We start from the raw sequence: 15,673 nt of genomic DNA on the forward strand, positions 1-15,673 counted from the left end.
GAGGGAGTTCTCAGGGAAAGGATCGTTCTATTATGTTGCTCAACAAGTTGAATCCTTTAACTAAACATCTCCCTCCACATTTGAAACCACACATCAAAATTCGATCAGCTTTCCCAAAAACAGCTCAACACTTTGGATGCTCATAGTCGGCTGGCTCACAGTTGTACAAATATGATTTCAGGATTAAACTGCTTTTGGTACAAACAAGCCAACTCAGCATTTCAACCGCAAGCACCATTTTATGGTCACTCGTGGACATTTTGAATTTCGCTGTTTTTTTCTCACCAGGCGACCCCACAGAATTGTCCTTTACTTAACCTCACAACAAAATCTTACTGGCACTGCTGCTCAGTAACCACAATGGTGGCCGACTCAAGGTGTTACACTCCTTGTATTTCTGAATTTGCATAACGGAAGCCCCAAGCCTATGAAGCTGTAAGACCAGAGGCAAGTGGATGGATGTTCTAAATCTCCCACGCTGATAACACAAAGAGCATTATTTATTTTTTTTACCGATAAAGTAGTCTCTTAAATGTTTAAACCACAATAACCTAAGTTTCAACTCTCATCCTCGATATGAACGCCTGCTCACTAAAGCCGAGCTGAGTCCAAACAACTCAGAGCACGGGGTCGTGGAGCCGGGCTGCATGATGCACATTGACTCATTCAGATCGATCGCCAACGCTGGTCCAGCCCACATCATGTCATCTGTCTCAAAGGAGTATTTGTTTGTGTGGATGTGAATGTGTTTCCCTCCTCCGGTGCCCAACACTAGCCTTCTCTTCTCCTCTACCTTATCCTCGTAACTTAAACCATAAACCGAAGCTTCAACTGTAAATTAGCTCATTAACTGGACAAATGTTTACACTCGAAGATTTTTGCTCAGCTCTCTATCCTCAAGATAGACCTGGGTTCTCACAAATATAGAAACGCAGGAAAGCGAGCACACATCTCTCTCCCTCCATGAGGTTCCTTTCTCCTTTCCAGCATAAATAATCCCCTCAGTCTGCTGGCACAACCCTGATTGGAATCTCGACGCCGTGCTCAATTGTGGCTTGATGGGGGGAAAGTGTGTTGCCTTTTTCGTGTGTGGATGTTTAAAGCTGTTTCAAGACCATACACATAATACCCAAGTGATGCCCACCTCCATCAGGCCAGGCCTCTAAAAAACATGTGTAGCACACACAGATCCACAACCATGGACTCACGTCAGCTTTTCAGACTCATCAACTTAAATTATAGCATATTTACCGGAAATTGCGAAGAGACGAACTCCGACCGGAATACATGCACACTCTCACAGTCACTCCTTTGCCTTTTGTTTACCATTTAGCTGCTCGTGGCAGTGGGCCATGAACCCGTACATGCCGGCAGCCACGCTGCAATACTGAGTGTTCCGATACAGGGGGTTAAGATCCCGGCTCCACAGGGTTTTATCAGCTTTTCTGTGTCCTAGAGGAGACCAGCTGGAGACTTATGTGGAGTTTTATGAGGAGATTGTGTTGAGCGTTATGAGATTCTGTGCAGAATTATTAATGTGCTACAATGTCATTTGATGGTACGTGACTGTTGGCAGGTTTGAGCAGTGGCAAGGCCTTCAGGTCCCATCAGAAAAGTCCAGCTCCCAGGACACTTCAGCTGTATTATATATCCTGGATTGTGGCCCACTAATACATCAGATGTAATGCTTCTGCTCGCCTTGGACTTGGGATCTAACTGATAGTGTGAGTGCCTTACTGTGCTCATACATGTCTCCTGGTACTATATCGAATCAAACTGGTGTATGTTCAATTGGGTGTTACCACATCTATCCAATGTGATAGCTGTTAAATTACCCAAGATCAGTTTCCTCCAAATTACATTATTATCTCATCCCATCAAACCGAAAGCGAATGGAAAGAGAAGACTGTCAGTAGCTCCACTTGCTTTGCTCCACCCTTCCATGGTGCTCCAGCAACAGCCTTGAACAGTTTTCTGGCTTCCAATGCGTTTGTCAGCTCAATTCAAGATTCATTTGACTGCAGATCCATCATTTGTATATCTCACTGTGTCGAGTCAGCCTTATGGCACACATCAAACACTGAGGGGGACACAGAGGCCTAACACCACAGGGAGCCAACCAAAAGTGAGAAAAAAAGGCATTGAATTCCTCCCTCATTTTTGTCTCCCTGACAAATCCTGTATGTGCCGATTCCGTGGAAAACCAGAGTGAGCGAGAGCGTCGTAATGTAGGGGAGAGAAGAAAAAAAGAAGAAGATGAAAGTGTGAGTGTGACTCAGAGACGTGCAAATGAGGGGATGGAGGGAAAGGAGCCGAGATGGAAATATCTCTGTTTACAGTCGTGGGTGTATGGGCAGCATATGAGAATATGTGCGTAGGGTGATAACAGAGTCCCTTCCTTTGGCACGTAGCTTTAAGATTAGATCATTAGCAATTGAGATTTTAGCATTTATTGTTAAGATGTGTTTGTCAAGGCTGCTGTTAACTGCCTCCCTTCTCGTTTGGACCCATGTGGCTGAATTATCCTTCTCATCAACATATTTGCTCTGTTTCACGCATTATATAATTTTGATGCATTATTTCAGGCAATCTTGTTGTAATAAGAAGCCAGCCTAATTTGTTAGACCCCAGAGGGTGTCAGGTATTATGCAACAGACTGCTACGATATTGCTTCTCATCTATTGACCCCCGCTGCCACAAACATCATGCTTGGAGCAATTCAGATAATGTAGTGTAATCGTATCACAAGTGACGGAAAAGCTTGTTAGCTTGAAGGAATATCAGTGTGTTTTATTGGTGAGGCCTCAGTCCAAGTGAAATAAAAGCAGCCTCCACCACATAGAGAGACGTACACACAGACATGGGTTTGGATGAGATGGTGAATGGAAAACAAGGCTTTCTTTGAGCAGATTTTAATTAGCAATGTTCATAGCTTGGCTGCGTGCTTTTATGATTGGACCACTGAAAGCCTTTTTGTTTGCCTAATGAAACACATTGAGGGGTATGTTCCTGAATTAAACTGTGTTTGTGTATTTGTGCGTGCACACGCCAGCAACCATGTGTGTTTGCATCCATTTCATTTGCATGTATCTCCTTATATGGGTGGGTGCCCACATTCCTTTTGCCGAATTAGACTTCCATTGGCACGAGTAAGAAGCCATACTGGAGACAGAGATGAAAGAAATCTGAGCGCTTTGTTTTTCCTCCTTTTCAAAATAGTTGTTTTAGGTAAGCAGCCATTGCCCATAATTGCTGAAACAGGATCAGGTATTTGTCTGTCCCGCTTGTGATTTACTATCCTGTCTGCGCTTTAGTAATCTGAAATATGATCTGTGGTTAAGGGCAGCCCAGTCTCAGACAGACCACGTAGATTGTGTAATGCACTGCATTCTGCTGGTTTCAGTGCGGTCCTTTTATACACACATCTAACACAAACACCTCTTTATTAACTGTGAAGCGTTGCTGAGCATGTTGTCATTGTATTGCCCATTAATCCAAAAATATAAATTTAATGAATATTATCATCCAGGAGGGCGGCAATGCAAAACATAGGTAGAATAATATTATTCATTAAAAGACAATTTATAGCTCCTGCTAACAAGGGTCTACAATGAATTAGAATTCCAATTTCTGTCAAATAAAACATAATCTTGTACTAAGGGAATATTTGCATTGCCATGTTTTCAAAAAGGTTGTTGGAGGTACTTTACCAAAACAAAATTAATCAAAGTATTAACATATTGTGGAATGAGGCTTGTTAATATGTAGACCTACTTAATAAATATTGCTAATAGTTGTAACAGCTTATGTAGCTCACTGTTCCACAGCTTTTGGTTGTGGTGGTTTTTTGCTAGAATTCCACGCAGTCCTAACTGTGCTTCAAATAGCAGTGGGCTACTAGGGCTATGAGCGGGGGTCAAAGTGCTCAGTCGATAGCTTTGTGTACTGTGAGCATGAACAATGAGTTCTTTAGCAGAATTTGTTGTGCACATGAATACCCCTGGACAGTTAATTGCTGCCATGGCAACAGTACAGAGAGGGCAAGTGACATTAGGTGAGCTGTTTGCAAGAAAGCGATCCTTCGGAGTGACAGTGTGAAAGGTGTGTGTGTGCGTGTGTGTGGCTGTGGGTGTGTGCGTGCGTGTGTGCGTGCGTGCGTGCGTGCATGCGCCTGTGTGTGCGAGCATGTGTGTGTGTGTGTGTGTGTGTGTGTGTGTGTGTGTGTGTGTGTGTGTGTGTGTGTGTGTGTGTGTGTAAGCGTAGGTCAACATTTTCTCCGTATCACCACACAAGCCTTTCAGTGCTGACAAAAGCACTCTTGTGCTGCAGGATTGGGGAAAGTTACTAATGCTGGCAAGATCATAATCTCCACATCACAGTGAGGCAGCGGTGGGCTTTGACGTTAGATGGATTTATTAGGAACAGTTATTGTATCTTATAGCCATTGCTATTCAAGGGATATTTTATGATAAATAAAGTATAAAATACAGAAAGTGTATACTTGACTTTTATCTGATATTAACCAATTTATAACATATATGATACTTTTTTTATCATGATAAAAAATAGTTGTTATACATTTAGAGCATATTTAAAGTTTAATCAGTTGTGCCATGAGCTAAATGCTAATGTCAGCATGCAAATATGTTTACAATAATGATGCTAGCATACCATATACAGTAGGTCTAGTTACCATGCTAACATTTCCTCTGTGCACCATGGATATCGGCTCCAAATATCATGAAAATCTATCCATTATGAACGAAAATGTCAACCTTAACAACAGTACCACTCAGGCAAATTCCAGAAAAATATGTTCAATTGTGAAATTAATACTAAAGGTTCTCTGTTAGAAGGGAATACATGCGTTAATGTATTACATTAATTAAACGCCATTGTTTTTCTATTTCGTACATCAGAGACAAATAGGAATCCACTGCAGAGCTGCTGTCCATTGCGTGCACATCCTGCTGTGAAGCATCGCTAACCGAGCCTTCGCCATCCGTTCTGCCTGTGGCCTGAAACCACTTCATGGCCTTTGTCTGTGTTCACTGGGAGAAGGTCAAAGTGGCTGAAGGGTGAGACGGTAAATGACATGGGGTTGACACATCCAGGTATGCCTACATTGGCTTTGTAGGACTTTCCTTCTAAGAGGACGGGGCATTCTGGCAGGTGCCTAAGCACTGTCTGACTCCTATGTAAACATTTTCCGGCTGGTGCTATAGGTTAAAAGCTTAAATGATTGTGTGTGTTTAGGACGACGTGGCTTGAAGGTCACATTATAGCCTCAGTTCTAAAAGGAAAAGCAATCAATCACAGATTGTATAAACCGTAATCAACACCAGGAAAATGAAAGACAAAATATATATCTGATGAGAGGATAATCGACTGGGATATCCTGAGTGGGTCTCCAAGGGGATTGCATCATCACAGTGTGTCTGCTGTGATGATGTTATCGGGGACAGCTGCATGCGGCGGAGCCAGGGGTCGAGGCTCTCCGGGAGCCAAGAGGCAGCCAGTTGCCAGCAGATCCCCTCCAGTGAGACCCACCTGCTTCACATGTCCATTTTTCCTCTAAACCCCTCAAAGGGATTCCCTGAGTCCTCTTCTATGTCCACTGCCCCCATGTCTTTGAAGTCATGATCCTGTGTGTTTTCATGGCATTGAAGTCATTATCCTATGGTCATGTTGTGTCATGCGTTTGATCCAAAAGTTTGTTTGAAGTTTTACAGGCAACTTTTAATGTAACTATTGGGCATAGGCCAACAATTGAGGCGCTATATAAACAAAGGCAATTATTAGCAACTGATGATGATCTCAACCAATCCCCTCTGTAGTCTATTTATGATTCAGATTTTCTGTGAAATATAGGGTTTATGGAAAGGGACATTAGCATCAATGGTTGTCAGTAGCTGGCATGCGCAGAGCAGTGCTACTAATTTAATTAAAAGCCCTTGAAGAAGAAGCCCAGCCTAACTTAATACCGTCAATTAGGGGTTGCTCTGCCATCTGACTAAAATCCCACACCCCATTTGTGTGATTCATATAGGAAAATATGCCTCTTTGTCTTCGAGGTCAACCAACTCTTTGGAGAAGCTGGCGCAGGGTCAGGAAACAGTAGTTGAGGGTGTAGGAGTGGGAACGAAGGCAGTAGGACCAGGGAATTGTTCTACTAGATAAGCCATAGCATGAGGTCATTTTGAATGAGAACTTGTGTATTTTCATCTCAGCTTATCTCATCGTCTTCATAGTGCAACAGCTGGTCTTACGAGGAATCGGTTGGTGTAGCACGAGAGAATATGAAAAGAGAATAAAATGTGCCCCGATGTAATATATAGAGAAAAGCTTTTCTTAAAAATATTCATTGTAAAGTGTTGATTCTGTGCCCGGCAGCGCTCCAGGCTAAAGTGTTGTCCTAACTCGCGTGTGGCATTGTGCTGCAAGCCCTCAGCAGTTGGCGTGCAAGTACTCACATGGCGTTAATGCTCGTCACACTGTCCGTTCTCTGAAACGCCAGAGGGCGTACAAACAAAATGTACCGTGAAGAAGCAAGAACACGAGTGTGACCAGCAAAATGTGTGTGGCACTTCATTTGTCTCAACCCACTTGCATCAAAAAAAACGGCGCACGCACGTTATACGGGCACACAGTGAGCAGAAATCTTGCATTGATGTGGGCCTTAAACAGAGCGCTCCGGCGAGCTCGACCCTCCCTCCGATCACTTGTCAAGAAGACTTTTGAGACTCTGCAGGCGGAGGCGATGGCTGATGTGCCTGCTCCATAATGATCATCATGCACTCGCATTAATGTGACCACGTGAAAGTGTAACCCTGCCAAGGATCATTCTGTAAATGGTCCTGGATATATATATATATACATATATATATATATATATATATATATATATATATATATATATATATATATATATATATATATATATATAATATTCATTTGTCACTTTGTATTCCTCTGCGCTGGCAACAGCCTTGTCGTTATGTTATCGGGTTGTTTATACATGTCACTGTGACCTCACTAAACACGTATTTGGCTTTTATTCAGTAAGTATTATAACAATTCACCCACAAGTGATGATCTTTTGGATAAACATGGATAAAAACTGTATCTTCAATGGATTGTGATGCGCTTATTGTTGGCCTTTGTTTTTAAACTTGGCGTTAAGAGAACTTTCATTTATGACAACAATCAAGGCTGGAGATTCTGCTATTTTTGAGAGACTGATGAAATCGAATTTTGACAATGAAGCCATCGTATTACGTGATGTTTGTAAAAAAAGCAGAAAGTGTACCAGGCAAGGGAGCAGCCAGTCCAGCTGGCGTGGCTCTATATCTTTGAAAAGGGTTTCCCTTTAATGTCCAAGGTCATAGCCGTCTTTTATTCACACCTGTGGGAACGTTTACAAGTCTGTGATGCAAGAAAGGTCTCTCCAGTTGGATCATTCTCCCAGATCTGATCCGTCTCCCGTGGACTTGACAGGGCACTCAGACCTTCTGTCCACTTTATGAAGCGAAACCCTCTTCTAGCCAAGAACGTATGATACACTCATCCAAGGTCATGAATCAATGCAAAGTAATGAGCATGTGACATTATGCCAATTTGGCAATTGAGTTAGGTGAATCTGGACGCATCGCCACACTGTCATTTATCCATGTCACTGTTCAGTAATCAAAGTAACCGCATGAACTATTGTGTACGATTTCATCAATCCTGTTTTATCAAAGCCGTATGTGAAATGTTATTTCTGCAGCATCTTACGTAAACTACCGACAGCGATGGCAGATGACACAAGCTTTGTTTTTGAGTGGCAGGGTGCACCCTGGTAGTCTGCGCTCTCCTCAACCCAGCCATCCCTGCAGCATGTCTCCAACAGTGCTCACCATGGAGACTAAAACGCTTTTTGGCTCAGGTTGAGAGGACGTCTATGTATGTGTGCGAGTACGTATGAGTCACTATTAGGGATGTTTTATCATTTCATAATGAAATGGAAACAGCATGTGTGTTAGATTAGGTGAGCGAAGAATGCCGCACCATGCAGGGCATCATTTTCTGTATTGTTTTGAAAAAAAAGTTCATAGTAATACCAGAAGGGAGTTCCTTAAATTATGTGTTTTTCATTTTTAGTTTCCCCCCTACGGTCCTTTGACTTACCTTAAAGTTATCCACAGATTTGTATTCACTTTGTGTGCATTTATATAAACCTTTGCTTAAAACGTCTTATGAATTTTTATACTCCATCACTTCCGTGCTCCGGCAATGTTCCTCTGTGACTCGGGCTCTTTGATAGGGGATATTAGTGCGTTTTGATTAGTCCCCAGTGCTACCACAGCAATATTGCAATGCTGAGTCTCATCAAATGTATCCCGGGCTGGAATGGAAGAAATATTACATTTCCTGTTTTTAATTTTGAACGAAAAGTTGAGCTGGGACATTGGCAGCCCAGTAGAGGAGTTTAAAATGTGTGTGACTTCACTTTTTTTTCTGTGAAAAAGATTTGGGGAAAATTAGGCAGGAAGTATGCGGCTTTCCCTGAAACCTAATGTTTCCTCTGGGAATTAAAGCATTTTTACACTGTTTATTAACTTCGGACTGCATGTCCATTGAGTATTGGGATTTCTGCAAAGTTTAGTTTAGTTTTAGATATAAGGGAATTCATTTTACTGAGACATTTGTGTTCTCCAGCATCATTTCGCCTTGGCTGAACATTTGTTTTTTGGCAGATCATTTCTGTAGTCTTGTAGATGATAAACCAACACTTATTAGCGATTATTTATAATGAAAAAAGGAACTGATATTACCGGCTCCTGAATTTTGCGCAAGAATGTATGAAGGACAAAAGGTATGTCGAAGATTGCCCACGTAATAGCCATGTCTAAACCCGTTCATAGAGTCTTATCTGTCTTCTGATCTGTTTACTTTTGTTCTTTCCCCAAGGTCAGAGTCGGGGATCTCCAAATTTACCCATCGTCTGTCCCTCAAAGAGCGTGTGGCCAAAGCAGAGAGGACTTCCACAGACAGGCCTCCATCCTACAGGAGACGATCGCTAAGTGTGGACTGGTAAGACCAAAGACCATCTCTCAGTCTGCTAAATCTAATCCGTTCACGATCCCTGAGGTTGTGATCATGCGCTCAGCCTTCACTTCTGAAGATTAGAAAAAAGCAGGATTTTGATTTAAATCTTTGAAACTAAAACCGGGCCTCGCTCTGATTTGTCCGTGTATCGAGGCTGACGTTGATGAGGATTGGGCGGCTGGTGTTTGGGGCGGGGGACAGAGAGTGGGAGGAGTGGTGATAGGGTCCTGCTCCGACTCTGCGTCTGGGTTTTGTTGAAGAGCGCCAAGCAGCTCCAGTGGCGCCGGCTCATCTTGCTCTTGTAAAGCTCCAATCCTCAGGCAGCCGATGAAAGGAGTTTGAAAGCTTTCCATCCAGAGGCTGCCTTCCCTTCCCCACCCATGGGACTCTTTCCCAGTCTCCATTCTTGTTGCACGGCCTCCACTCATTTATCTACCCATCCATCCTGCCGTCGGTTCGTCTGGCATCCCCCCTGAGCTTCCTGCTATGTATTCTTGGCTCTTCCTTTATACTTCTCTCACCATTGGGAAAATAGCCCCAGGTCAAAGCGGATCTTAAACTTCCTTTGCACTTAATATTGTCAAGTAAAAAATGTCCAAACAGTCACGGGTCTAAACAGTTTCCAGGTTTCTAATTGCTGTGCGGGGACTACAGTAGCTATTCAGTGGAGTTACTTTGCGGTTTGTGGAGCTACAGGTGTGGGATTCTCTGAGGTCCCATCGAATCACGCTAGGGCCCGGTGTGAGGTCTTACGAGGTCTTTTGTCGGCCTTATGAGACCTACCGCGTGGTCTCGGACTGACGGTGCGATGTGTGGTCCACCAGCAGAAATGTGGTGTTAAGTGTATGCGCGTTGGAGTGTATGTGCAGTGTGAGGTCCTTTACTTTAACGGCTTCGTGTTTTTCTCCCATGTTGCTGGAGAGGGGACCTGGCCTTTAAAGTTCAGGCCCTGATTGATGTAGTCTGGTTTTAATGAAACACAGTGGGTAGATTGGACATGCTCATTTACGAGAGGGATGAGGGGGGCTCGGCTACAGCTGGATTCTGACTTTCTCCGGGGCGAGGCGCCGTTACAGGATTGTGACTGGTCTTTTGTGACATAATAAACAAGGGACCCCAGGAGGAGAGACTCAAGGTTGAGGGCTGAGTCATGCTACTGGGAGGTGAAACAAGGTCGGTCCAGCTCCTGACAAGACCAGCACGGCTTCTCTGGAATGCACAGTCATCAACACGGTCGACAGGAAACACGTGTGCCAGTAGCGTCTTGAAAACCCTTGAATCAGTTGCATTTTTTGACACTTATAGCACTTCCTCTAGTCTGTCCAAAGAATGTGTAATATTGATTTGCAAACTAAGTAATTGTTATCAAAGAGACATATTGTTTCTACGTAGTTTACTCGTCAAATACATTTTATTGGAATGTGATCATTAAATGTCACGAGGCCCGGCTAAGTATTCAGGTAGAAATATCAAGGCTTTTTTGCTATGAGACATTCAAATTCTGTGACTCATTCACGGACCTTGACTCATTTTTTAAATATCATATGCTGAGAAATAAGAGTATGATTTTAGTAAATAAATACCGGTTATCTAGGAGCTGTTGATGCCTCAGTGAGTCTTCCTGGCACAGAGGCTGTAAAAGCGCTGTAGTGTATTTGCCTCTAATGAAAGGGAAATGTGTACCGTTATCTACCAATATACACTTTTTTAATTCAGGCTAAATTATGTTTATCTGCACATTGCCCCACTCCTTTCACTCCTTAAATCAAAACTTGTAAGAGTAAAGTTACACAGGGATTATATTAAATACCAAGCTGGAAACCAGCAGCCCTCCGCAGTAAACCAGTCTCAGGTGGCTCAACACTTTACTATCTATTTAGTGGACCATTGCCGTTTATGTCGATTCAAGTCAGATACCCAAACAAACTGTGACTATTAAGGGAATTCCGGGCCAAGGCAGTCCATATACGAGCGTGAAACAGGAGCTGTTTTGTAGCTTTATCAAAGTCCATGAGAGCTGGCAGAGCTTTGGGAAAATGCGATAATAAAAGATAATGGGTGTGTTATTGTTATTGGTAATCATAGTAAATGGCCTCTGGAGTATGGGTGGAGAATAGAGTAGAAGAAGGGGGGGAGAGGGAGCTGGAGGGGAAATAAGAGGGTATTTTCTGCCTGTTAAGATTGCTGAAAAAATATTGCTATTTTTTGGGGGGGAGGGTTTTCTCCAGGACCATTCATATGAATAATTACAATCTGGATCTGTGATGTTTTTGCGTAAAAATGGTGACTTGTGAGGTTCGATAGTCCTGAATAAAAAGCAATTTTAACTTCTGGTTCCAGAAAAGCCATTTGAGAACCTTTTTTTACTTACCTTAAGCAACATCGGATACTACATGTCAATAAGATAAGTGTTTGCATTATGAGAACATTCAATTACATGTATTATTATTATTATCTAAACTAATACACTCTGCCTATAGGTCGGTTTCCCACTGCCGGTTATAATTGCTGCCTTGTTTCTTGTTCATGACGTTGACACGGGAGACATCCAGTAGAGTCTGAGAGTCAATACTGGGGCTATAAAGGGACCCAGATTCTGTTCCAGCACGGGGCCAGTAAATAAGTCTTTATTTCCATATCCTCTCATAGTGACAGAGAGGCAGTTTCAGCCCTTTGCCAAAACTCCTGAGTACAATAGAGAGGCAGCCACGTATGTCGGCCAAGCAGTTTTTATTTCCCTTAACAGTTCCCCCGCAGTACGCCTGGGGAGGAAACTCTATACATAAGTACTTAAACATCAACGTGTATCAGCAATCGACACTTGAACCATATCCACTTCATAAATTAAAAAAAATAATGCATTTTAAGTTAGTGAGTATAATGTTGTGACGTGTGTGGTTATGCAAGTATGCAACGGAGGGTTTAAACCCTCTCCATCCCCTGAAGGCCCCTCTGCTCTGCCTGGTGCCACCCTGTCTTCAGGGATAGCTTAGAGCTGACAGCACTCTCAGGATGACGTCCTAATTTCGATGCCAGGAGAGAAACCAGCCTCCCCTTCCCGTAGCTGATATATTTACACACACTCAAACACACACACACACACACACACACACACGCACACACACCGAGTGTCTGCATGTATGATTCTCTCCTTGATATTCATGCTCACACATTGCAATAGTTAGGACTGTGTTGAGTTGGGGGTGTAAGGGGGATTGGAGGTTACCGAGTGCTAATCCTTATGAATTGAGCACGAAGGGAATAAAAAAGAACACGGAGAAATCACCAAAGTCTTTGTGGAAAAAAAGAGGGCAATTCTCAAGGGGCCCGGGTGTAAAGTGGTTTTAGTTGGTTGTAATTTGATTTAATATTCCCCAGTCTTTCTTTTTCATCCTCCTTTCATCCTTTCGACCGTTCTCCTTTCTTCTGAGGCTGAGAGCTGTCAGTTCAAACAAGAGGGGCAAAAGAGAAGGTTATAGAGCCCTATAATTTTTCTTTTTAGACATTCTGTTCAGAACACCCTGTGAAAGATCACGACAGCGGGAAACTGATCCCTGCTTGTGCTGGAATGTCATAATGTTTTACTTCTGCGTTCTGGCTGCATTAAAGTTACATTATTCTTAGAATAACACCAATAAGCTTTCACAGACACACAGAATGGTGTTAAACTGTATTTGAGTAAGATATAGTTCAAGATAAGATGCAATTGAAAGTTTTGAAATTGTTCAGTTTAATTGAAAATAGATTATAAATAGCCTAATGCTATACATCCTATGCAAAAAGGCTATTATTAATCAGAATATCTTGTCAGAGTGCAGGTTTTATCAACAACAAAAAAAATCTACCATCAATTTTAATTAGTAGCTTATTTATCTTATTTTCAGCCCCAAGGCTTGTATTAATGCCTTTTTTAAGCCGACATGAACGAGAATTGTCCATGACAAAGACAGTAATTGAATTACGTTTTTATTTACAACTCCTTTCTCTATATTTATGAGGAAGATGTTTCTTCAGAAAGAAAATTGTTAATTTGTGCTGTTTGAGCTGTCCTTCTGAGTTTGGACTTCAACTGCTTCTTGGCCTGTAATATTAATTTGTTGAGTTATTGGCGAGATGAGAGACTATAGATTCCAGTCCACACAAGGGTGCAGAATTTCTGCTTCCCTCTCAGCTTTTGGACTTGTGGTGTTCTTTCTCTCACACACACATACCTGAAAACACACAGACACATTACACACTCACACAAATGAAGTACCTCAAGTCCACACAGGCACTCATATACATAAAAACCTATGTGCACACTGCAGACATGCATGCACCCACATAATATACTTGAGGTCCACACACTCACACAGTGTCTTCTTGACTCAGGGTGCTGTGGGCCGCACTAAGGGAGATTTATGAGGCTGGCTCCCTCTTGTCCTGTGTGTCTCCTACTTGATACTCTGGTTTCCACTCCAAACCTCAACTCAGCACACAGAGAGACAGGGGGTTGGGATGGAGGGCAGCGAGAGAGAAAGGGAGGGATGGGAATGATAGAATAGGTAAGACGAGGAGGAGGGAGAAAGTGAGAATAATTGAGAATGAAGTAGATGAAATGGCAGATTGAAAAGATGATGGAGAGAGACAGCTAGAGTGAGTGACGAAGAGCTTTTTGAAAACTGGAGCGTGGATTTGGAAAGGGAAGGAGAGGTTCGAAAATAAAGAGAATGGGAGACCAAAAAAAGCCAGTTTGTGTGTGTGCGTGTGTGCAGAGACAGACAGCTAATGGGTCAGAGGGTGAGCGTGGCTCCATGTGTTGCCCATAAGCTGATAAAAGACAACCGAAGCCGGGGAAACTACACTGCCTACTTTCTGTGTGTGTGTGTGTGTGTGTGTGTGTGTGTGTGTGTGTGTGTGTGTGTGTGTGTAAGGGTGTGTGTAAGGGTTGTATTCAGGGTCAGAGACAGAGAGAAAATCGGCTGGGGACCCATGAGGGTTGTGGTTTAAAACTAGTCTTGAGAAAATGGTTTACAGATTGAGATAGGAAGCTCAGGTAGTACAGACCGCCAGGCCCACGTCTGTGTACTCAACAATAGGTCAGAAGTGCTGAGAGCCAGCAAGGAGTTTTACTTACTCACTTACTGGTGTCAGCCAGAGAAATCTGCTGACAATGTTTCCCCAGTTTACCTCACCCAATAAGATTCTGCGACAACCTTTGTTAACTCAAATTGTTGCCGTCAGAATTTAAAACGTGTCTTGTTTGTGTCTGATTGACATGACCCGCCTCCACCTGTACAACTTCATCAATACAGGCTCCAGAGTGTCACCAGATTTGGGCTCATGTAGCTCATTGTTCTTTGGTTTCGAGAAGTAGCAATTTCACAATGAGCTTGAATTAATTTGTATTAAATGATGGGCCGTGTGAGTGTATATGTGTATTATGATTGTGGGCACGTGAGCTACCATCGCCTACACGTCCACCATCCTGGAGAAACTCAACCGATCAAGTCCGAAGAAATACACATCAATCACAAACAAAGCGATTTCAAGTCAGGCTTTTATGTAACCTTCTTTGTTTGTTTTGAGTGTCCTGTGGTAGCTTGATTTCCTGTCCACATGGTTTTTTCTCCTTTTTTCTGTGGATCACCTGAATTGCATTAATCTCGTCAGCTTGCTTTGTTCCCTCGCATCTGCCCACCTGTGTCTTGTTGTCTGATTAGTTGTTGGATCATCTGCTATGTTTCTGCTATTATCAATTGTGCACCTGCCGTTTTGACTCCTGGACTTTTAGTTATTTCTTTTTTATTACTCACCTGGAAAGGATATTAGTGTATCATCCTTCTGCTCACCACAATAATGTCGGCAGACTGTATTTCATCAGTTAAATGACTGTCGCGGCTGCCAAACCTGAGTTTGCCAGTCGGGCTTCTGAGTGATAAAGTTGCAGTTACTGTACTTAACTGCTGCTGTGAGAATTTACATTGTGTTTCCCTATCAAACTAACAAACACACACAGACGCACACACACACACGGTGTTACGCTTATTTCATACTGGTGTCAAGCATGGCCTCCATTGTGCGTTGCATTCCCCCGTTTAAATAATCAGGGCCACGTCACCATTGTGAAGACGTGGTGTGGTCATTTATGTGACTACGCCCGCGATCTCTCTCTCTCTCTCCCTCTCTCTCTCTCTCTCTCTCTATCTCTCTCTCTCTCTCTTACACGTGATTACTTCTCGGTAGTATGCTTTCATAATTGTAATACATAGTTTGATTTTTATTTTCACTGTTTACTCTAAATGTGGAATACCTTAAGTATTTAGATTTTGGTTATTGGTTCTTAATCTCAAGGTGTGACATAAATAATTGTGTCAATAATTACATTTTTATACTGGATAACCAAACTCTCCTTCAAGATCCCAACAACACACACACACACACACACACACACACACACACACACACACACACACACACATTTTGTCAGATGAGTTTGTGTTATCATGCAGGAGCAGGCTGCCACTCTTTCCACTCTCACAAGCATCCATCCATCTATCCTAATCAGGAGCGCACATATTTGTGTGTGAGAATGCACGTTATC

The 15,673-nt window shown here is 42.7% G+C and overlaps 1 protein-coding gene across 8 annotated transcripts in view; it reads left to right on the forward strand.

Moving 5' to 3' along the window:
* ankfn1b (ankyrin repeat and fibronectin type III domain containing 1b) overlaps positions 1–15,673 on the forward strand; it is a 117,785-nt gene that overhangs the window by 75,012 nt on the left and 27,100 nt on the right. For all 8 annotated transcript variants that reach the window (XM_068583146.1, XM_068583145.1, XM_068583147.1 and 5 more), the window contains one exon: positions 8,953–9,075. In XM_068583146.1, the coding sequence (XP_068439247.1) occupies positions 8,953–9,075 (123 nt within the window). The remainder of the gene's footprint in view (positions 1–8,952; positions 9,076–15,673) is intronic.

The sequence above is a fragment of the Clinocottus analis genome, unplaced genomic scaffold, assembly GCF_023055335.1.
Source record: "Clinocottus analis isolate CAN_PGR_092001 unplaced genomic scaffold, fCliAna1.0.p SCAF_19, whole genome shotgun sequence".
NCBI lineage: Eukaryota > Metazoa > Chordata > Actinopteri > Perciformes > Cottidae > Clinocottus > Clinocottus analis.